The 25,191-nt window shown below is 31.5% G+C and overlaps 1 protein-coding gene across 1 annotated transcript in view; it reads left to right on the top strand.

The window, feature by feature from the left end:
• Positions 1–25,191, top strand: part of LOC149565585 (coatomer subunit alpha-1-like) — an 81,219-nt gene that overhangs the window by 53,003 nt on the left and 3,025 nt on the right. The window contains exons 3-4 of the mRNA XM_089816350.1: positions 24,241–24,501; positions 24,705–25,190. Coding sequence (XP_089672476.1) covers positions 24,241–24,501; positions 24,705–25,190 — 747 coding nt within the window. The remainder of the gene's footprint in view (positions 1–24,240; positions 24,502–24,704; position 25,191) is intronic.

Here is a 25,191-nt window from a genome sequence, read left to right as displayed (position 1 = left end):
TCTACTAAGGGTACAAGGAGTCATTTTATCATAATTTTTTAAGGAAATCATACACCCTATCCATAGGATCATGTTGATTCTCTTCCTATGGTTTATCCTACCCTTTACAAGGTACATGATATTTCATGAGTGGAAATATTTTTTTATCATTCTATATTTGGATCAACTATTTTCTTATGATTTTCTTTCTGAGAAGTGTCCACCTAGTCCTTTCCTTGATTTTTATTAGAGCATGTGCTAATGTCTCATTATATTTGAACATAGAACATTGTAAGTAGTCAAATTTGGGCACAATTTTTAGAACAAAGAAATGGTTGGGGTGACAACATTTCTTTCAATGTGTCATTCGTGAGTATGTGTTGGATCATGGTGGGCCAAACTATGGCCTTAAGTGGCAATGAAAAATTAGGAAATATATAAGAATAAAATATGTAGTAAATTGAATGTAGTTTGTAAAATAGCCCTTTCTTGATAAAAATAATAATTTAATTGGTCAAAATTTTGAATTTCAATGAAAAATCATGAAAATATTAAGAAAAAATAAGAAGTATGTGTATGTATAATTTTCTTAATTACAATTAAATGATAATATTTTTAAAGATTCTAGATATGAGAAGTAGACTCATACTCAGATGTGATGCATATTTCTCTATAATTTTTATTGTAGGTAAATAATTCTTTTTAATTTTTTCTACAACATTTTTTGAATACAAAAACCCTTGTGTTTGACCATTGTAACTTATTCAAAATTATAAAAAAATAATTTTAAAAAAAAATTTCCTCATAGTATGAAAAGCGTGGAATGTGACACATCTTTCAAATTTTGAAAAAATTATACTATTTTAAAGTTATAACTTTTTTTTCAATTAGTATGTAAATCAACACTTATAAGTAGCTTCATTTGAAAATAAGTAATAATTACTTATGAACTCATAGTCTGGTAGAAATTATATTGATGAAAATATGATAATGTACTTAAGAAACCCTTTTCCATTTTGTCAAATTTAGATGAAAAGTGATTTTTTTTCATATTGCCACTTTTGGCCCCTTATGATCCTACACATATCCTCATGTAACATGTTGAAAAGTCATACTAAATTAATGAATTCAACATAGCTAAAAATAACATTTTTCTTTAATGTAACATTAAAGACAGTTATAACTACTTATGCATAGATATTGTTTTCCTTTCTATTTATACAGAAACAAGTAAATAATTAACTAAATTAACTCCTTTAATCCAATAAAGGGAAACTAACCATTTCATCTTTAAACTATAATACTTAAATGAAAATGTAGAGCATAAATATAATGTAAAGTACCTAAATTTAGATGTTTTAAACCATTTCATCTTTAAACTATAATACTTAAAAATGAAAATGTAGAGTATAAATATAATTTAAAGTACCCAAATTTAGATGTTTTCATAAAAACTTTGTCCTTGAGTTGTACAAGCCTTGACTATTGGAGGAGAGGAGACACATTTCCATTGGGCTTAACCTCACAATCGTGGATACTTAAGTATCCCCACAAAATATCTACCAAGAAAGACCCTCTCTACCTTGGGAATTAGGCTAGTGGCACCACTTTCCAACCACTGAGCATCCTAGTGTTAGAGCATATTCTAAGTAGCTAGCTAGGGTCAAGATACCTTCCATACACCTATCTTCCAATGGCTAGCTATTGGAAAGTACAATTGGAATAATTATTATGTTTTTATTGATGTGAAATCTATTGGAGAGACATTTAATAATAGTGTAGAGTTCCATAGTTGATTGTTAAAGATGATTTGAAAAGAGAGATTACTAGATGACCTAGTGAAGTTGTAGGGTAATGAGGAGCAAGTATGTTTGAATTAAAATGAGCACTTGATTAGTTATTATTTTGACAAAATAATTTATTGTTTAATTATTATATGAAGTGAAGATGATAGTTGAGTTTATGTGTAGAATAGAAAACAAGAAGTTGAATAAAATACTAAGACTCATTCAGTCATAATTTCACTAGGTTAATGAAGAAGTTGAAGTAGAAGATTAAGGATCTTTAGAGTTTGTCAAGTAAATATAAATTAGCTAAGTTTTAATAATGGACAAGAAATATGAAGAAGTAAATGTAGTAGCAACTATGCATACTGAACATCGAGTGAGCCAGTGAAAGTTGAGAAAGATAGAACAATATTGACTAATCTACACAGTGATGACCAAGAAAAAGAACATAGCGATGGTCGAGTGTCAAAAAATTAACATTTTTTGAAAGCATTGGGTTTGAGGCTAACATAGTTGCATTTTTGGATTAATCAAAATGTGTGAATGATAAGGATTAATTAGTTGGCATATTAAATGCCCAAATTGAGTTTGTTATGCGATCAAAGGAAAGGATATAAAGAGAAGTTTCTATAAGTATTAAGAAATGAGGATAAGGAAAAAATGATGGATAGATTCATTGAATTTAATCAAACCATAAGATCTATGGTGATGTTTAAGAAGAAAAAAGATCAAATCTACATATTTAAGGATGTATACAATATATTTTCTAAGGTTGGTTTTTTTTTTATTGGCAAGTTTTGAGGAGAAATTGTGAAGAATAGAGTAGTAGAGAAAAGGTGAGAAGATTGGTGGCATGTGATTTTTTGAAGATTTGCCAAGCATATCAGTGAAGTAGATTATAATGAAGTACAATCAATGAACCAAATAGAGATCTAAATTTGTAAAGTGAGTTGTATCTTTATAGATCAAACTTATTTTGGTTTCTAACCATTGTGGTAGTCAAAATCCTTTAATCAAATTGGACCTATCAATCATTTTGTAATCCCTTTAATCAAGGTGATAGTATAATGGAATGATCCAAAGTCCTCTAACCAAGTCACTCCTAAAAGGGTGATTAAATCCTTTAATAGGGTTACACCTAAAAATGTGCTTTGTAACCTTCTATATGGTTGGATCTTAACCAATCTCACTTTAGAAGAGTGAAAAGTTTTAGCATGTTAATGGTGGTTTTTTTCCAAATTGATTTTCTACATTAAATCCTAGTGTAATATATGTGTGAATATTAAATGTGTGATGCATTCTATTCATTATTTTTTATTTATTGTTAGCTAGCATATACTGAATAAAGAGTTAAGTAATGAATGAATAGGTTATGCTACTGATGAGTTTCTATAGGGATTAAGTGGTTTTATAAGATTGATTAAGTTTTTTTAGGTTAGTAAAATTTGAATTGGTACATCTAGACTCTTGGATAACTTATTCACTCCCCCACTCACTTATTCTAAATATTCTAAAAATTGGTATCAGAGCTTTGGTGCTTGTAAGTAAAGTTTTGAAGGACTTAAGCTAAAGATAAAAATTTACAAAAGAGAGGTGCCTAAGTTGAAAAGGAGAACTTCCTAGCATGACAATGATTGATGAAACTACAATTATGTGGAGTTGGATATGTTGCATTATATTAACTGGTAAATGAATATATTGAAGTATCTAGACCTATGCTTGTTGAACAAATGTAGGAGAAGAAGGAGCATAATCAAATGATGATAGATATAACATCTTCCTTGAGTTATGTTGAATTTGATGATATGAAAGAGTGTATTAATTCAAATAAAGTGTGGTACAAGTTGACACAAATCCATGGAGGAGACAAAAATGTGTTGAGAGATAAAGTTGAAAGCTTGAGAGGAAAATTTGATGACATAAAGAAGGAGAAATGGTTGCATGATATTGTAGCTAAATCAAAGAGGTTGTGAATGTTGTTAGATGAGTTGGAGATATCATATATGATGAGACTATGATAAGTAAGGTATTGAGGAATTTACTTATCTATGAATTTAGATTATGTTCAATTGATAAAATGAGATTTATACCTAGTAATGATCTAACATTGGAGAGTCTAATTAGTAGACTCACTACATTTGAATTGTCAAAATTTTGAAAACTATACAACATCTAGTGTTGAATGTTCTTTCAAATCTCAACTAACCCTTGATGGATCTAAAAGAAAGAAGAAGAGAATACATGTGGATAGTGATAGTGAATTAGATGATGATCTTGAAGCATTATTGGCAAGAAGGCTACCAAGAGAAGAAGGCAAATACAAAGGTAAACGCCCTATTATCTATTTTCCATGTAACCAAGTTTGTCATATTACTTCAAGATGTCTTGACATAGATGAGAATGAAAAAAGGAAGGACAAAAAATATCAAGGAAGGAGAGACAACATAGGTAACAAAGATTACAAAGAAAAAGGTAAGGAATTATGGTACATTGATGAAGAAGATGGTTCTGATAGTAATACCAATGAAAATGATCAAGAAGTTGTTTATGTTGCAATGAAATATAAATCTAATAAAGATGAGAACACTGCATCAGTTTCACAAATGAACAAGAATGACATATGAATGATTGATGGTTTCTTTTCACATCATATGACTGGTGATACAAGTAAGTTTGAAAAGTTAGAACATTATAATAGAAGTAGTGTTAAGTTTGGAAATGATGCACCATATTATGTGGAAGTTAAAGGATAAATTATACTAAATGATAAGATCATATGTGATAATACATAATGGCTTGATGAATTAAAATATAGCTTATTAAGTGTAGCACAATTAAACAGTTCAAGCTACCAAGTTTAATTCTAAAATAGAAAGGAAAATATTTATGATGCTAATGGTAAAATAATTAGAAGTTACAACCAATCTAGAGGTAAATTTTTCTATCTAGACCTATTTAAAGATACTTGTCTATTTGCAAAATTTGAAGATGTTTGGTTAGGGCATAGGAGGTTATGTCATGTTAACTTTGATAATTTAGTAAGTATTAGTAAGGTGAAAAGAGTAAGAGGATTACCAAGATTGAAAAACTTGACAAGGTGATGTACAAAAAATTTCAAATGGGAAAAATGAAAAAGTTTAGTTTCAAGAGAAAAAGTGATTATTCTAATGATATTCTAGAGTCGGTTCATGTTGATTTATGTGGTCCTATTGGAGTGCAAATCTATTATGGTGAAAAATACTTTATTCTATTTTTTGATGATTTTTCTAGAATGATGATTGTGATGTTTCTTAAAGAAAAATTTGATACATTTCAAATGTTTAAGGGTTATTTGGCTAGAGTTGGAAAAGAAATAGGAAAGAGTTTGGAGTACTTGAGATCAGATAGAGGAGGTGAATTCAAATCATACGATTTGAACATATTATGTAATGAGAAAGAAATCAAGAGACAAACGAGTGCACCAAGGTCTCCACTAAAAAATAAGATAGGTGGAAGAAGGAATAGATCGATCATGGATTGTGCCAGAACACTAATGATGGAGAAGAAGTTTTCACAAAAAGTATTGGAGAGAAGTTGTAAGTACTATATTGTATACTCCAAACTAAGTTCAAGTTAAGAAAGGTACAAACAAATTTTGAACTTTGGTATGGCTATGCACCTAATGTCAATTATTTTAAAGCTTTTGGAAGCAAGTTTAGATATTGAAAGATGCATGGAAAGGAAAATTTGATGCAAAGAGTGATGAAGGTATATTCTGAGGATATTCCACTAAAAATAAAGCATATAAGTGTTTGAATTGTAACATTAACATAATTGTGAAAAGTGAAAATGTTTGAGTTGATGAATTTGGAGAAATAAATTGAAGAAAAATGTAATAAATAACTTGAAGAGTATAAAAATTGTGTATACATCTATGAAGGAGAATCTAGTACTTTACCTGAAGTAGAGAAACAAATTATCAAACATTACAAGCTAGGCAATGCCAAGGCTAGCAAAAAAGCTCTATTGAGCATCAAGTTGTAGGAGTTGACTCACAAACAGAAGAAGATGAACATTAGAGAGAAGAAATTAAACACCAAATAGACCATGTCACATTGTAGCAAGAGATACCTAAAGTAGATAAACCTACAAAACTAAGTGAAATACAAGAAGAGAGAAGACCATTACCTATCTTAGCAAAGTATGTAAGGAGGAACCATGCACTTGACCAAATAATTGGAAGAAAAGATTTAGGAGTTGTGACAAGAAGTAAGTTGAAGAATGATACATGTTTTTCTATGTAAGTTTGAACCTAAATCAATTAAAGATTCACTAAAGAACGAAGCTTGGATTAATGAAATGAATGAGGAAATTGATCAAATAGAGAAGAATAAGACATGGACATTGGTACCAAGGAAAAAGGACATGAATTTGATTGGAACCAAATGGGTATTTAGAAACAAACATAATAAGAAAGGTGAAGTCACAAGGAACAAGGAAAGAATAGTAAGTAAGGGATATGCACAAGATGAAGGAGTTGACTATGGAAATATATTTTCCCTCATTTCTAGGTTAGAAGGAGTGAGAAATTCTCTTGCATATGTTTCTTACAAAGGATTCAAGGTATACCAAATTGATGTCAAATTTGCATTCTTGAATGGAGTCTTAGAAGGAAAAGTCTACATTGATCAACCTAAAGGGTTTTTTTATCCTAGCAATAAGAATATGGTATGAAAACTACACAAATCACTATATGGTTTGAACAAATCCCCTAGATCTTGGTATGAAAGGCTACACAATTATTTGGCAAAACTTAGTTTTGCAAGAACTAATGACAATAGAAATCTATACGTGGAAACTGAATCTAAGAACAAGATATTGCTAGCTGAATTTTTTGTTGATGATATCATACTTAAAGGACATGATTATTTGTGTAAATAATTTGCTAATGAGATGAAGAAAGAATTTGAGATGCCAATGTTTGGAGTCAATCAAACTATATTAAGGATATATTGAAGACCTTTGGAATGGAAGACTCAAGACCAGTTGGAACACTTTTGGTTATTGGGCATAAACTTTCAAAGAATGATGATTCTACTAAAGTAAGTAAAGCATTGTATAGGTTAATAATTAGAAATTTTAAATGTGTTGTACATTGCAAACCTAACATTGTATCAGCAGTTGGTATTGTTGCCATATTTTCTACTAATCCTAGAGATAATCACATGATGGATGTGAAAAGGATACTAAAATATATGAAAGAAACATAAGACTATGAATTATGGTACAAGAAGAGTGAAAATCTTGAGTTAAAGTTTTACACAAATGCTGGTTGGGTTGGAAACATTGATGAAAAAAATAGTACAAGTTGAGGCACTTTCTTTATAGGCAAGAGACCAATTTCATGGACAATAAAGAAGAAAAACTTTATTTCTCAATCAACAACAGAGGCTAAATATGTTGATGTAGTAGTTAATTATTCAAATGTTGAGTGCATCAAGAAATTGTTGAAAGATATGAAGGAAGAATTTACTGAACCTATTGTGATATATTGTGATAACATAGGTGCTATAAATGTATCAAAGAATCACATGATGTACACAAAGACAAAACACTTTGCTATCAAGCATCATTACTTGAGAGAGTTGGTACAAAACAAAGAAGTGATACTAGAGTATGTACGCACAAAGGAGAAGATAGTTGTAATGTATTCACTAAGGAATTACCAAAGGATTTATTTTAGTATCTAAGAGGTAAGTTAGGGGTCATTCCCATATCTAAAGAAAGCTGAGAAAAGATGTTGTATTGCATCAAATGTTATGATCAATATATCTTACACATTGATGTAGAAGGTTACAATTTAGGATTATCCAAATGATTATGAAAATATGGACTGAAGCATGAGCATATGGGACAACACAAGGATTCAATTCAAACATGAAAGAGAAATTGACCTTGGAAATCAATCAGAGAATAATATGGAGAGGGTTCAATGTATGTGAATGGATGATGTCTTTAGCATTGTTGTCAAAGAGACAATATATATATAGTTATCATTCAAGATACATATAAAGAGGGAGAATATGTATAGTTACCATTCATCCAGTGAGAGAGGGAGAAGCTAACTCACAAGAAGAGATATGATGGAGGGAACCAATATAGTTGTAAATACAATTGGTGTTAGCATTGAATAATATACAATTAATATTATGGAGGGAGAATTTTAAGTAAGTGCAAGATGAGAATTAGAATGAAACCAAGGATATCAATGAAGATCTATATTAAATCATAGAGGAAATTGTTAATGATAAATCAAGTGGAGCATTTTTCATTTTCATGGTTACTAGAGGTGTTGTCATCAATGCTAAAGAGGAAGATTGTTAGAAACTACAATTAGAGAAATTGTTATATTGTCATTGATGTAAAACCTACTAGAGTGACATTTACTAACAATGTAGAGTGCTATATCAAGTGATTGATGAAGAGGATTTGAAAAGAAAGATGACTAGATGAACTAGTGAGTTTGTTGAATAATAAGGAGAAAGTATGTAGGAATTACATAGACTACTTGATTAGTTAGTCTTTAAAAAGATAACATATTGTTTAATCATTATATAAGGTGAAATATATATATATTGTTTGATGTGTAGAAAAGAAAACAAGAAGTTGAATAAAATACTAAGCTTGATCAAGTGCCAATTTATCTAGGACAATGAAGGAGTTAAAGAAGAAGATTGAGGAACTTTAGAGTTTCTCGAGTAAATAGCATTAGTTGAGTGTTAGTTATGGTCAACAAAAATGAAGAAGAAAATGTAGTAGATACTAACTTGACAAAAGAGTACATTAAGGACTATCATAAGCTAATACAGGTTTTAAAAATTCATAATTACTCGCTTGCATTGCTAATGGTTATTTTCTTTTATTATGCAAGAATAAACCATAGTTCAATGGTTATTACTCTACACCCTTTATCTTGACCATGTTGGTCTTATTGGATGATTCACTGGGTCAATGTATGATTATTTGTAAATATCAAAGCCAATGTTATTTTTAAACTAGCCTTGGTATTTTAAAAACAAGTTGGAATTTTAAAACATTTATATGCATAGAAAATAGATCTGTCATTCTAGTGTTGACATAATAAATATAGTTGAATGCTAAATGCTTTATTTGTATAGACAATACATATGCCTTTCTAACATTGATATGATAAAAGATAGTTGAATGTTAAATAATTTTATGTAGAGCCAATGCATATGCCATTATGGCACTAGCATTATAGAAAAGGTAATTGAATTTAAAAATAAATGCTATTCTTGATTCACAAGGTGTTATTTTTTGTCTTAGGAAATATATATTCAGATATCCTTGCATAAGTTGGAGTCCAATTTTAATGATCTTGGAGAGGAAATTTCATAAATGAGATAATGTCATAGTTCAAATCATTCTTACTATGTGTACATAAGGAGAGAATATCCAAGGGTCAAAGAAATATTATTTGAATATAGAACTCATCTAGTTTAGAAATTTTTCCTTACACATGTTTTTCTACCTAATTCATATCACAAAATGTGAACATATGTATAAATATTTATTGTTTTATCATGATCCTTTTAAAGATGTGTTCTATTTATTTGGTCAAAAATATATAGCCAAGTGTATAAAGTAGAAAATGACTTCTATTTGTTCTCCTCTAATGTTTAATAGTTTCATGAAGAGGCTGATGTGACAACCAATCTTCCTCACAAACCATAAGCTCTCTAGGATCTTCTTAGGTCTTCCACCTAATAAAACAAGGCTTCTTTCACACCCTATGCCTCTAAGGATTCTATCAAAGAGATTCTACTTCTTCAACTGGTGTGCATTAATAAGTTAGTACGAGATTGCTTAAACTTCCACAAACACACAAATAACCCCAATGCTCCTTGGACCATTCCATTTGGTCAAATGAATACCTAGAAATGACTTAGGTTACTCATCAACATAATACACCCAAAACAATTGCAAAACCTTATTTGAATTGTAATCCATAAGTCAATTTGTACTCAGTTTCTTGGAAAAAGGTTACAAGAATTAGCCTTCTAAACACACAAAAATTGAGATATTTTAAAAATCCCTTAAAAATGACCAAAGAAAAAATAGCTTTCTAGATACCCTTTTCAGAGTACTTGAATTTTTTTTTAAACTCTTAAGCCCCCAACTTGTCTATACAACCCAAGCACAATTTTAGGCTTAATTTGAAGGTTTCAAGGATTTTGGTGTTGGTCAGGTTTTAAACCTCCTAAAATTCCTTACCAAGACTCCTCTAGATTGGAATTAGCCCTTACCATCTACTTACTCATCATGTTCTTGGATTAAAGAATCAGACCTTTCAATCCTCTCCAAATGCTATTTTTCTGATTTGTGATCCCTAACCAAACATGGTTTTTTTGCCTAGGGCATCATGCTAAAAATTCTTGTTGTGCTTCCCATGGGATCTATTTTTATGTACATAATTTACAAGGAGTGTAGTTCCACATCTAAAAAGGCCATATATTTCATATAGTGGGAAATGACCCTAAGACCCCATTTTGTTCTAGTTGCCTAGTTCAGAACAACAACCTGCTAACTTACAAAATAGTTTATTTGAACATACAAGCTAAAAAGAGAAATGAAGTAAAAGATCCACTAATAATTCCAACATAGAAAACCCTAAACCTAATCTATAAAAAGCATGAAAAAATACTCAAAACAAGAAACTGTTGTAATAAAGAAAATGTTGATTAAATTTCGTACATTGTCATTTCACCTTCTTCCAACTTCTTGAAAATGTTGAGTTCAACCTTATATATGCTTGTAATTTAAGTTTCCAACTACTTCAATTGGTTGAAGGGATCCCACAAATAAGTTTCTCTTTTTGCATAAAAGTTGCAAAACTTGTCAATGATAACTTTGCAAGAAATGAGCAATTTTTGCAATTTTGCAAATTATCTACCCAAACTTACTCTACTTGCTACCAAACTTTCCAAAAGGCCTAATATGGATCCAAAACACCTAATAAGGGCCCTAAAACACTTTATTTACCTATTTGGCCCTCAAAACCCAAAAGTGCTCTATGGAGCCAAATGAGCACTTTTTGAGCAATTAGGAGCAATATTGCATTGTGGGACTCTTCAAACCTATTTGACCCCACCTTAGGAATGGGTTGATCCTATTATTACTTTAGTGGTGTGGCTAGTAGCACTACAATCACTAAACACCAAACAAGCCCTTGGTCTACCCTTTAGCCTAACTAGGTGCTCCTACACCAAAGGCTCACCCCCATATTATATCCCAATATACATCTAGCCTTTTACACACTATTAGATTTTCAATGTATGCAATTTTAGCGTCAAGATAATAAATGTGATCAGCCTAGGAGAATTTTTTCATTATAATCCATTTTCCCAATTTATTTATAAATATCCCAAGTTCTAATGATAAAATAAATAAAATCTCAATAAAAATTAGCTATCCAATTCACACACTCCATTAACTTGAAAATACCAATTATAAAGTAGACCCATGACATTAAAATATATCTATTTCCACAAAATAATCTAAAGGCAATAATAACTTTATAATTTTTTAGTTAAATTTAATATTATAGCCTTGAATTTATTTACACATAACAATATAAAACTTTATTTCACCAAAATTATTCTCAGTCATTGTACCCAACACCAAATATTATAGTTCCTTTATTTAATTTACAAAAATATTAATAGTTTATACATTCTCCCATTTACTTAGCCTATGGTTTTTTATATTAAAAAGAATCCAAATTTGGTGACTAGCCCAAAGAACAAACAAAGTAACATAATCACTATTTGTTGATGAGTAGTCCACAAACCAACCCATGTTTAAAATAAAAAACACAATGTTATGAGATTTCAACACCTAACGATCTAACCATCTATAGAAAATAGTTATCAAACTATATAAAAAAACTAATCTAGTAGCATAGATGTCATTGATAATAAAAGTTTCTATAATCCACATAATAGATCCACATAGGGCTTAAACTAAAGCATAAAATAAACCAAAAAAAATAAAATTAGCACAAAGTAAGGTTGAATCCCCATTTGTCCTTCTCTACCTAGAGGGGTGGTTTTTGTAGCAATACATTCAGCCAATCATTGAAGACAAGCCTATAGAGCTTCTAGAAATTACTAAGTCCCAATTCCACTTTACCCTCCACCTTCTTGTAGTGTAAGAGATAGAGGGTCATCATTTCCACATGCATAACTTTAACTAAAAAATCTTCTAATGTGTTGAAATATAGATCAAGTTCTAATACACCATTCTTTAGTTTCTCCATTTCCACCCACAAGTTCCTTATCTCATCTTCAACCTTCAAAACTATAGTTTTCTCCAAAGTGGTGGAAGGGGGAAGTCTTGGATAGGTGGGGAAGCCTAAGGAGGTGGGGGTAACCAAGGGAGGGGGCTAAATAGTGGGGAAAACTAAGGGTAACTGGTGAGCAAGGGGATCCTACTTCTTCTTCTTATTGAGGGGAGAAGTGGTAGTCATGGGGAAGTTATCGTTGGTGCACATGGCCTCCTTTCTAATAGTTAGATCAATTGTGTCTAGACTAAAACTTGTCAAAATATGAGTGATGTCTTTATCCCAAGGGAACTCCTCCATCCATGGGGGTGACTTTGTACTTTCCTCCTCTACATCCTCAATGTAATGGATTCTCCTAGCTTTCCATATTTTTCTAACCTGCTTCCCCTTCTCCTTACTTCCCTTTGAATCAAAGTCCAAAACCACCTCTTCTAGGCTCTCATATGTCTGCATCCTTTTTTTCTTACTAGGATTTGAGGAAATCATTTGAGAGCATCTCTTACCTCTAGTAAATTCCATACCAATTCTTCCCAAGTTGACAACAAGATCCATTTTAGGGTTTAATTAAGAGCACAACATAGTGGGGGTTATTGGGTTTCAAGCCACTAGAGGAAGGGGAATCTTGGGAAATAGTGGGCGAATTGGGAATGTAAGTCAACATAGCATTGGGGCAGTATTGTGTATGGGGGGTTAACCAAAACAATATTATGAGGACACATGGCATGAAGAAAAATATATAGATGGTAAATTTTTTTATGTGGAGCTTAATCAGACTAAGAGATTATTTGTTTTCCTACTTCATTTAGCATGATTTCCCCCAATATTTGTCTATGTTGGTTTGAGGGCAGCACCCCCAAGACACAGTCAAGGGGAAACACCCCTTGCAAGGTCATGTGGTAGGGTCCTAGGTGCACTCCCTATTGTGATATAGGGTGGGGTCTTAGGGAAACTCCCCAAGGGGGTTTATAGGGATAGAGCCCTAGGCAAACTCAAATGACTTTATTATTGTAAAACATAGTAGGAGTTATTGTTCTATTGGATAACTTATTCTAGTCCTAATTTTCTAAGTGATAAAAATCTTGTATAAAATGGCTTAGGGTTAGGTATTTTATTATGTATGATGATTTAGTAGCTTCTTGTAGTGGTATTGAGTTGTAAGGGTTAGGTTTTAAAGGGCAAAGCCCTAGGAAATCTCAAATGGCTTTATTATTGTAAAAGGTGTTAGGAGATATTATTCTATTGGACAACTTATTCTAGCCCTAATTTTGTAACTGACAAAAAGCTTGTATAAAATGGCTTAGGGTTAGGTATTTCATTATGTATAATTATTTAGTAGCTTCTTGCAAAGGAATTGAGCTGCAAGGAATTGCAGATTGTAATCAAGGTGAAATTACTTGATGATAACAATGTGGGACTCTGTATTGGTCAACGTAGACTAGGGATTGGGTGAACCACATTAAATCATTGTATCTAGTGTTCTCTCCTATGTGTTTAATTATTTTCTAATATTGATTTTATTTATATGTAATTTTATTTTTGTCTCATTAATCCTAACAATTTGTATTAGAGCAACATTATTTTAGTTATCATTTGGAAGAAAGTCTGTAGGTTGAATTGGAGTAATGACAATCAAGGGTAAGATAAAGGTTGATAATTTCAATGGGAAAAGCTTTTAGTTATGAAAAAATTAAATGGAGGACTATCTTTATTACAAGAGTTAATGGAAGCTATTGCAAGTAAATTTTGAGAAAGAGACAGTTATGACAGATGAGGATTGGGATATTTTAGATAGAAAGGCACTTGGAAGTGTTTGATTATACCTGACATAATTGGTGATATTTAATATTAGGAAAGAAAGTATGACTAAAGAGTTGATGCAAACCTTAGCAAATTGGTATGAAAAAACTTTTGCTTCAAACAAGTTATTTATCATGAAGCATTTATTTAATATCAAAATGGTAGAAGGTGGATCTTTGATCATTTAAATGAGTTTAATGCAATTACAAGTTAACTATCTTATGTGAATGTCAATTTTGATCAATTAATTAGGGCTCTCTTGATTTTGTCTACACTTTGTATAAAAGAAGGAATGACTTGGTAATGGTTGTGAGTAATTTTTCTTCTCATTCTAATACCTTAAATTTTGATTATGTGGTTGTTGTTATTTTGAGTAAGGAAATTCATAGGAAAAGCTTAGGTAGATCTACATTAGGAGTGTCTTGAGTAGACAAAGAAGAGGTAAAATTAATGAAAGAGGACACAATTTTGGAAATCATGGGAACTCAAGAGGAAAATTAAAGGGAAAGAGGTCTCAATCTAGAGGATAAGAGATTGTTGGTATTGTAGGAAACTAGGGAATAAGAAGAAATATTTATAGTCTCAAAAGAACAATAAAGGCAACAAACAAAAAGGAAATATGGGGGTAGAAGCAAGAAGTTGAATCTCAATTTTGCAGAAGTCCATAGATTGAGATATTTCTCTTTTAGAGATGGGTACCCATATTAGGTTCGAGTGCCTGATCCAAAATTCAAAAAATGGGCACTCATTTTTTTAAAATCAGGTACCCATTTTTTATTTTCAAAAAATAGGTACCCTTTTTTGAAAAAATAAAAATTTTGAAATTTTTAGAAATGGGTACCCATTTCTAAAAAATCAAAATTTTTATTTTGGGAGGGGGAGGGAGGATTTTAAATTTGTTTTTAATGCTGATTTTACTTTTTCAAAATGGGATGCTGATTTTACTTTTTCAAAATGGGAACCCATATTTTGAATTTCAAATAATGGGTGCTCGTTTCTTACAACATGGGGTAGGAATTTTTCCTCATAATTCAAATTTTGGTTCAGGATAGGCTTGGTGAGACCAAGCTTATGCCTTGACCTCTCAAGATTTGGCTAAGGCATTGAACTAACAAATTCACGCCTTACCATAATTTTTAGAGGGTTTTCGATCAAATTTTCTTACGAAACAAAAACCCATTAGAGTTCTCACTATCCTAATTTCAAAAATATAAATTTTATAGTTTTATGATTTTATTTACTATTTTTTTATTATATTTTAATCAAAAGTGGTACCTAAATGTAAAATAGAAATGTCTACTAAAACTTTACTAACTTTTTTGTTTTATGATTTTTCTTAAATTAATTTTGAAGTTAAATTTTTTTTTTTTGAAAAAAGTAAAATTTTGATAAAATTATGGTGTCCATAGATGAGAGGTTTTAACATTTACCTTTATAGCCAATTAATAATTAATAATAATAAAATTATTCAATACAAAGTTATGGAAAAATATTATGATCAATCATAGGTGTATTAGGTAGTTCTCCCTTTAAAAGGATTTACAAAAAATTATTTATTTGTGTCAAATTATGATGTTCGTACATGAGTGTGGTATGGTCCTGAAACATGCATTTTGAAAAAAAAGTTTTTAAAGATCCATACCAAAAAAAAAAATCTATTATATGGGTACACAAATAAATTACATATTCAAAAAGTAGATTCTGAACACACAATTTTTATTTTTGAAGTTTTTTTTTTATAGTGAATCTCTAAATGCCTCAAATTTTGACATCAATTGACAAGTAATTTCAAAAATAGGAAAAACACTTTCATTTTTCTTCTTTCCTTAGAAAATGTTGATGATTCATGGGTTTCAGATTCAAGGGCTTCATTTCTGCTACTCCCCATATAGGTTATTTTCTTGATTGTGTCCAAGGGGATTTTGGGCTAGTTTATTTGGGAGATAATGAATGTTTATAGAATGTTGGAAAGGGGGAAATTAAGATTAAGTTTCAAAATAGGAATCATTTACTACTACAAGAGGTAATACATGTTCTAAGGCTAAGTATGAATTTAATTTGAGCGAGGCATCTAGGTGGTGAGGGTCACACAATTACTTTTGATGATAAAATTATCAAGGTTTCAAAAGGTTCCTTAGTAGTGGAAAAATGTGTGAAAGTAGGCACCTTATATCTTTGTTAAGGTTATATCACTCCTTGTACTTTAATTGTTTTAGAGAAAAATATATTTTTAGAAATAGTTGTTCTAGTTGACTAGGGAGAAAAAATATTTGTTGTAGATTCTTGAATAACATAGAGATGCAATAGAATTGGGCACATGAGTGAGGAATGTATGAAATTTATCCATTCAAAGAAAGTTATACCAAGTCTAAATTCTAGCAATATGATTTTTTGTGAAAGTTGTGTGTGTGAAAAACAAAAGAGAGTTAGTTTTGTAAAGAGCAGGAAGGAAAAGTAAAATGAGAAGTTAAAGCTTTTGCATATAGATGTATGGGGACTAGTTTAGGTATCTTCATTTGGTATCTCTCATTATTATGTTACATTCAATGATGGTGCAACTAGAAAAGTATGGATTTATTTCCATGGATAAAATATGATATATTTATAACTTTTAAGAAATGGAAATGCTTGGTTGAAAATGAGAATGTCTAAAGGCTAAAATTTCTAAAATCTGATAATAATGTTGAGTATTACAGAAATGAGTTTGAAGATTATTGAAGATAATGATATTGAGTGTTACAATGAGTATGAGGTTGCATACTAGACCCTAAAACATGTGGGTAGAGGTTTTCAATACTACTAATCTGATCAATAGAGGTCCCTAGGTTGTGGTTTTCTAGAGGAAGCATGAACTAGTAGGAAGGTGATTCATTCTTTTATAAGAACCTTTGGTTGTGAAGTATTTACACATATAGATTATGAAAATAGAATCAAACTGGAAGCTAAATCAAATAAATGTGTATATTTTTTGGACATGACATTGATGACTTTGGTTATAGGCTTTGGGATTTTGAAAATCATAAATTTGTAAGAAGAAGGGATATCATATTCAATGAGAAAGTGTTGTACAAAGGTTTGTTGTAGAAATGTGAGAAGAAGGAAAATAATTATGTAGTACTAAATGATATTCTAAAAGATTATGGTTAAATAGTTCCTCATGCTCTACAACAAAAAATACTACAAACCCTAGTGAATGTTAGATGATCAACAAGGCTGCGTAGACCTCCAGAAATAGTTTTCTCTCTATACTCTATTTTATCAACATATGATGGTACAAACCTGAATATTTTGATGAAGCTATGTAGGTGGATACAAAGCTTAAGTGGGAGTTGTACAATGAAAAAACAAATGAGCTCTTTGGTAAAAAATTAGACTTGGGCTTTATGTTAGTTACCTATAGGTAAAAAGGGTTTATATAATAAATAGGTTTACAAGGTGAAAGAAGAGGATGAATGTAATCAAATATTTAAAGACAAGTTAGTTGTCAAAGGATTTTCATAGAAAAAGGGCATTGATTTTGATGAGATATTTTCTCTAGTTGTTAAAATGACTTCTATTCATATTCTTTTCACTATTGTGGCTAGTAAAGATTTTCATTGACATTAATTTATGTTAAAGAAAAATTTCTTAATGGTGATTTAGATGAAGAAATAGATATGGAACAACCACATGGATTTGTGGTCAAAGGTAAGGAGTGTTTAGTGTGCAGATTGAAGAAAAGTTCTTGTATGACTTAAAGCAAGTACCTTAGGAATCATATCTTAAATTTGATAGCTTTATGAATGAGAACAGATACACTAGGTGTCATTCTCATCATTGTGTAAATATTTTAAGAGGTTGGTGATGATAGCTACATTAGTTTATTTTTATGTTGATGATATACTTGTAGTTGGGTCTAACATGGATCATATCATGAAGTTGAGACAGTTGAGTTAGCACATTAATTTTCTATGAAGGATTTAAAGGTAGAAAAATCCTTAGTAAAAATATTTGTAGAGATAGGAAGAATAAGAATTTGAATTTATCTCAAGCTAATTATATTGAGAAGGTGTTGCAACATTTCTATATAAAGAATATCAAATCTATTAGCACACCTTTTCTTAGTCATTTTAAATTGACTAAGGCGATGTTTCCAAAAACACATGGTATGTACTAGGCCAAATATTGTACATGCAGTAGGACTTGTTAGTAGGAATATGAGTCATTCATAGGACTGAGAATTGGAATGCAATCAAATGGATTCTTAGATATTTTAGAGAAACATCTAGTAAATGTTAACATTTTAGGGGCTCTACTACTAGTTTACAGGGCTACGTTGACTCAAATTTGGTAGGGCATCCTAATACCAGGTGAAGTACTATGGGATATGTATATAGTGTTAGTGGGAAAAAAATGAGTAGGTGAATACTTTATGCACTATAGAGGAATATTATGTAGCTAATAGAGGTGGCCAAGGAGATGATATGACTTCAGTTTTTTATGGAAGAATTGGACACCCACAAAGGGATAATTATTTTTTTATAGATAGCTAGAGTTCTACTCATATTGTGAAGAATTTTGATTTACATTATAAAAAAAAATACATAAAGCTATGCTACTATTTCACTTAGTTGGTTTTGGATGGTGGACAATCAAATCTAGAAAAAATACATATAGATGATAATCTAGCTAATATGTTTACAAAGGAAGTTACAAGGGAGAAGTTGAACTCCTCTCCAGCTTCAGTCAGTCTTCTAGACTAAACATAATGAAAGAACAATAGAGTCTAGAGTGGTTTTACATTCAAATGGGAGCTATAAGTTTTTGATCAATCTCCAAGGTGGAGGTTATTTTTGTAGAGTCTGATTAGTCTCCAAATGGGAGATTTGTATTATATGGAGTCTATTCTGATTCAGAGGTTAACATTTTCCCTACTTCATTCAACATGGTTTGCCCCAAATTTTTCTATGGGTGTATGAGGACAATGTTCTCAAGATGAGGTCAAGGGGTAATGTCTCTTGCAGGATCTAGACGTAGAGCCCTAGGAAAGCTCAAATAACTATATTATTGTAAAAGACACTAGGAGCTATTTTTCTATTAGACAACTTATTCTATCTCTAATTTTACAAGAAACAAAAAAACTTGTATAAAATGGATTAGGGTTAAAGATTTAATTATGTATGATGACTTAGTAGCTTATTGCAGTGGTATTAAGCTATAAGGGATTTCAGTTTCTAATCAAGTCAAAATCATTAGATAACAATAATATTGGACTCATTATTGGTGGATATAGCACAGGTATTGGGTGAACCACATTAAATTATTGTGTCTTGTATTCTCTTTTGTGTGCTTTATTATTTTCTAATATTGGTTCTATTTGTATATAATTATTACTTTTGTCTCATTAATCCTAATAGTAAATAAGACCCTAGTGAAGGATACTATTTTTTTTCCCTTCCCATCTACACTTATGCACATCCATAACCGAAGCTTCAAGATCATGTAGTAAAAAGAAAGGGAGGGAAATTGCTTGTGGTAATGAAAGTGATTTAATAGGGGGAAGTGGTAGTAATAAGCCACTTTATAGTGACCCTCCAGGGTAAGATACTTCATGACTGGGTAGTAGTCATTGTTTCATAGACCTAATATTTTTTCCTTATTGAAACTACCACTCAAGAAAACTACATCCCCGCCTACTTTAAATAATTTGTTCATGCCATTTTTGTTTGCAACCTTAGTAACTTGATTCCATCTTCTTACTTCCAGGTAAAGACCCATCACCTATGCAATAAAAAATGTGGAGAAAGTTGTAATTGTGCTTGTAGAGGTTATGTTTGGTAAAAATAAGTTTAGTAGTGAAATAATTAATAAACAAGCATTTCTAGATAATTATGGCTAGTCTAATCATAATTCACATTGCTGTGGTACTCTAACACATGAGAAGGATAAATCTAAAGAACCCCTTCATAAATGAAGTGACATTGGGAATTAATAAAATAATGAAAAAGAGGGCTTTTTGATTCATCATTATAGTGACATCCTTAATCATACTTGATGATGTGGTCCAAAATCTTTCCTAAAATCTATTTGGGAATAGTTTCATACTAAATTCCATATAATATAATAATATCTAAGAAGGTGAAATACCAATCGATATCATTACCCCTAGTCTACATACCAAAAATCCTTTTTAGGCCAGCTAGGAAGCATTTCTAACCACATTATTATGCATGTGGTTACATGTATCTTCATTCTTTAAAAGGGTTTGGATTTCCATTGGTAGGGGCTCTAGTTTTTTCCAACACTATAGTCCAATCAACTCTAGTCCCAAGCCTACGATTTTATTGACCACCTTATTTCTTTCTTGGTAAGTGTGGTAAATGATAAATTCTTTCATTTTTCCAAGGATAAGAAACCTATCTGACAACACCCTTGTCATTTGTCAACCTGCCTTTGATTGCTAATTAAGAACACCAATGACAAGTTTGGAGTCTCCTTCCACCTAATTCTTGTGATTCCCCAAATGAGCTATGAATTTGACACCCTAGAAGAGGTCCAAGGCTTCTTCCATATTAGAGGAGTTGTGCCAAAGTTTCTCAAATATGCCATAATCAACCTCCCCTCTCCATCATGAATAATATCTCCACTCACTTCAATCCTAGTCATAGATGCCCCATCAAAATTGTGTTTAAAGAAATCATGACATTGAGGGGGATGCCAATATGTATTAACATAGGATAGAAGTTGAGATTTATCCAAATGGTTAGAAACCATTGAGAGCTATCAATTAGTCATCACCTAAAAATTGCAAGGGGAGGAGGATCTTTTAGGTTTCTTCAAAGTAGAAATAAAGAAATTTTCACACAACTACTTAACAATCATGAAAATTATCCCTACCACTTTCATCTCTCTCCATAAAAATCCTATTGTTCCCTTCCTTCCAAACATTCCAGACAACATGAAGAGGTAAAAATTTCAAGAGAAGCTGATGGGTGGGTCGGTCAATGAGATCATCTAGTTGACAACAAAATGATAAATACATCTCCCAAAGTCCTAAGAAAGGTTAAACATGCTCAAAAGGGAAACCCATATTTGTGAGACATATGGACAATAAACAAAAAGGTGATAAATATCTTCTTTTGCATGTTTGCAAAGAATAGATCTATTAGGAAATTGAAATCACATCCTTAGTTTATCAAGTATAATGAGTAGTTTCTCATGGAGAGTGGACTACCATAAGAAGTCAATTTTGGGGGCGAGTAGTTGGATCCAAACCTTATCCCAACAAACCATGGAAGCCTAAAGTCAATTAGCAGAATATAAGAGGAGTGAATAGAGAATTTACCTGATGAATTTCTATCTTAGATGAATCTATCCTAGGAAGGTGTGATCAGGGTCCTAAAGAGGTTAATAAGGTCTTGTAATTCCTTAATTAGCATTAAGTCCTAGGGAGGTACCCTCTAATTATGGTTGACATGTTTCCATTTATGGGAGGGAGTGAAATAATATTTGACAAAATGACCAACATTGTCCTTTAACTCATTCCTGAGGTGAAAAAATTTACTAAAGATAAGACACTTACCCCCCATCCAATTAGCCTCCCAGAATATGATTTTATCTCCCTTGCTAAGTAGCCATCACAGACCCCTCTGGAGAGATGTTCAATTTCTTATCACATTGTTCAGAATCTTAGAGCCATAGGGAAGGTTCATGTCAAAAAGATGGGAGGTGAAGGGAGAGTCACCAAAGTATTTGAATTTCATTATCTGTTGCACCAACCTCCCAAGCCTTGGGCCAAATGCCAACCAATTTTATTAACAGATGCATTTTTGAGGTCTCTCACTTTTCTAACACTCAAGCCTCCCATAACTTTGGGTTTGCATACAGTCTGCCAATTGACTAGGTTGATCCTAGTTTTTTTCTACTACTCTAGTCCATATGAAACTCCTTTGAATCATCTCCAAAACTTGTGCCATAGAGCTTGAAGTTTTAAAAATAGATATGAAGTATCTACAAGGATGTCTTGAAGAGAAGCATAAAGGAGTTGTAGTTGAGCGACACTACTAAGGACCTTCCCTTTCTAGCCTTCCAACTTTCTATGCATCCTTTCCAAAAGAGAATTAAAAAACTATTGACTAACTTCCTATATAGTGAGAGAGAGCCCCATGTAGGTGATTGGAGGGACTTTGTCTAATAGCCTAGGATATGGATGATATGATTTTGCAAGGGTGTCTCAATATTAAAGAAGTAAACTTTACTTTTTTGAAGTTAATGTGTTTGCTAGAGATATAGACATACTAGTCCAAGAGATTCTTCCAATTCTTGGTTTCAATGATAGATAGGATCCCAAATTGAACAATATCATAGACAATTTGTTGCATAACCTCTGGGTAGAGAGTTGTTGTATAAAATATGTTAACTTAAATTGAAAGTTCAGTTTCATATATTCTAATTTATTTATGGGTTGTATAATAGCATGAATAAAATTGATGTGTAGATGTAATTCATGTACTTTCTAGATGAATAATGAATCCAATAAATTATTTAAGATAGAGATCACAGAGTTGAAATTTTTTTTTTTAATAAAGAGGGGTAAACGCTTTGACCTGGAGCTATGAACCAGTGAGGCCACAAACGGGGGGACCTCATCCCCATGAGATTTGAACCTTGATGGCAAGGATAACTACACAACAACTTAACCATCACAACATGCCACTATTGGCTACAGAGTTGAAAATTGATATTGTTTATTTTTAGAATTTTTTAGAAATATCTCAAGATGGTAAGAAAATTGTGTGTATCCATTTGAGTACAATATTATTTAAGAAGGTACCACATATGATCTTGTCCTATGTGGCTATCTTATCTAAGTGGTATATATCTAATACCTTGGTAAGTGTCTAGTAATGTTATAGTTCTATTCAATTTGCACAATGGTGTCTTATTTTATGCACAATAATATTTATTAATTATAAACTATAATATGCAACCTACAATGTAAAGGTTAATAGATTTGTGTCATGTTAAAAGATATAGTCCACACAAATCTTTAAGGTTATTTAAAAATAGGACTATAGAAACATGTAAAATCTCCTTAGTACTATGGTGATGAATAGTTATGGAAATTAATAGGATGCAATATTAAAGAGAAATACATAGACAAGGGGAAAAAATTGAAGCATATGCAAAAATACATGCTTGGAGAAAAAACTTAGATTCAAAATACAATGACATGTAATTATGTTAAAAAGATAAATGTGACATAAAAAAAAAGTGAGAACAACAAAAATATTAGCAACTTTATCAAATTATTTCTTTTTGTGAATTGTAATTTAAAGAATATCTACACTAAATTTTTTTCATATAAAAAAATCTAATACAAAAGAAGAGGACAAAATCCTGTCAATGCTAACACAAGGAAAAATCTTATATAATGCTGATGATCGCAGCAAGTATTTTAAATTTTTAAGATTTTATTGATACACAAAAATTATGAATATTTTATGTATTAAAATATGTAGACATGTTAATCAACATTGTAATTTATTCATAAAACTTTGAAATATAAGTCTAAGACATTAAACATAAGTTTTAAATTGAAAATAGTAACAATAAGTATTATCATAATTTACACCTTACTTTAAAAAAAATCAATTATATTAATTTATAAACATATCTTATAAAATTATCAATTTACTAACACTTCTTTCTATATCAAATAAAATTTGAATATATATATAGAGAGAGTGTAAATGATATTAGCATTTATTTATTTATTCTACACTTTGTTCCTCGTCAATCCAAAGATTTATAGGTATTACCCTATCTTGAATTTTCTCATCCATTGATCTTCGATAATGAAACGTATAAATAAAACCCTTCCCCGTTTTATTTAACTTAATACTCAAGGAAGCGCATTCTTTATAAAGTATCACACATCAGGTTACCATCTCATCATGGAATTCATATCATGACTGATACTTTATTCTGCTCTGTTTATTTGAAACAGTACTTCTGCCTCAACGCTGTTTACGCATAGCTCTATTGCCATACAATTTTTTTGGATCTTCGTCGCTGCTTACTATTCATATATATTTACTGGATAGGCATTTTGATATATATTCACACACAAAAAAATTGTGATAGAGGTTGTCAACATTTATATAATCTGCTCTAGTGATGCATATGCTGATTCTTTTGAAAGCACTATATATTGATGTTGTGTAGACCATCTGCTTGACAATTAAACTGGATTGGTTTTTTTCTTTAAAAGTTAGATTGTTTAAGAGTATTTGCGTGGACGAACCATGTAAGTTGGAGTCCTTCATCTGAAATTTTAATGCTTCATTTTAACAGACCAGTGTGCATGCAAAATGTTGATCACATTTGAATCCACGGGCAATAAAGCAAAGGGTAAAACCATTGATCGCAAGAGCGATAGGGTACTTGGGCTAAGCTTTCATCCCAAAAGGACATGGATCCTTGCCAGTCTTTACAGCGGAGTCATTGAGTTATGGGACTATCGGATTGGAACTCTGATAGACAGCTTTGATGAGCATGATGGGCCTGTTCGAGGTCTACATTTTCACAAATTGCAGCCATTATTTGTGTCTGGAGGTAAGGAATGTTAAATCTACATTGAATGGGATAGATCTAAATTGAATGCCATGTGTGTGATCAGTTAGATCTTGATTGAATGGCATGCGGGTTATCAGTTAAACTACAGAATGAGTGGAGATGCTTGTATATGAGATGAATGTGGTCTGCTGAAATAAAAACTAAGCAATGTAGAAGAATCTGACAAACCCAATTGGTTTCAGGTGATGATTTCAAGGTAAGGGTATGGAACTACAAGGTGCGGCAAAGCCTTTTTACACTCGTAGGGCATCTTGATTACATCCGCACGGTTCATTTCCATAACAAGTATCCTTGGATTGCTAGTGCAAGTGATGATCAGACGATAAGGATCTGGAATTGGCAATCTCAAGTTTGCATAGCTGTTCTTAGTGGTCACAACCATTATGTGATGTCTGCATCTTTCCATCCCAAGGAGGATCTGGTTGTTTCTGCATCATTGGATCAAACTATTCGTGTATGGGATATAAGTAATTTAAGGAAAAATAATATTTCAGCTGCTGGACGGGCGCAGATGAGCACTGATATCTTTGGAGGAAGTGACGGTATCATTGTGAGGTTTGTTCTCGAGGGACATGATCGTGGTGTAAACTGGGCTTCGTTTCATCCTAGCTTACCACTTGTTGTGTCTGGTGCAGATGACGGCCAAGTCAAATTTTGGCGGATGACTGG

The sequence above is a fragment of the Cupressus sempervirens genome, chromosome 3 (genome assembly GCF_028749045.1).
Source record: "Cupressus sempervirens isolate cs-2001-9-10 chromosome 3, ASM2874904v1, whole genome shotgun sequence".
In the NCBI taxonomy this organism is placed as follows: Eukaryota; Viridiplantae; Streptophyta; class Pinopsida; order Cupressales; family Cupressaceae; genus Cupressus; species Cupressus sempervirens.
The sequence above is the reverse complement of the archived record's forward strand: the minus strand, read 5'-3'. Positions and strand labels throughout refer to the sequence as shown.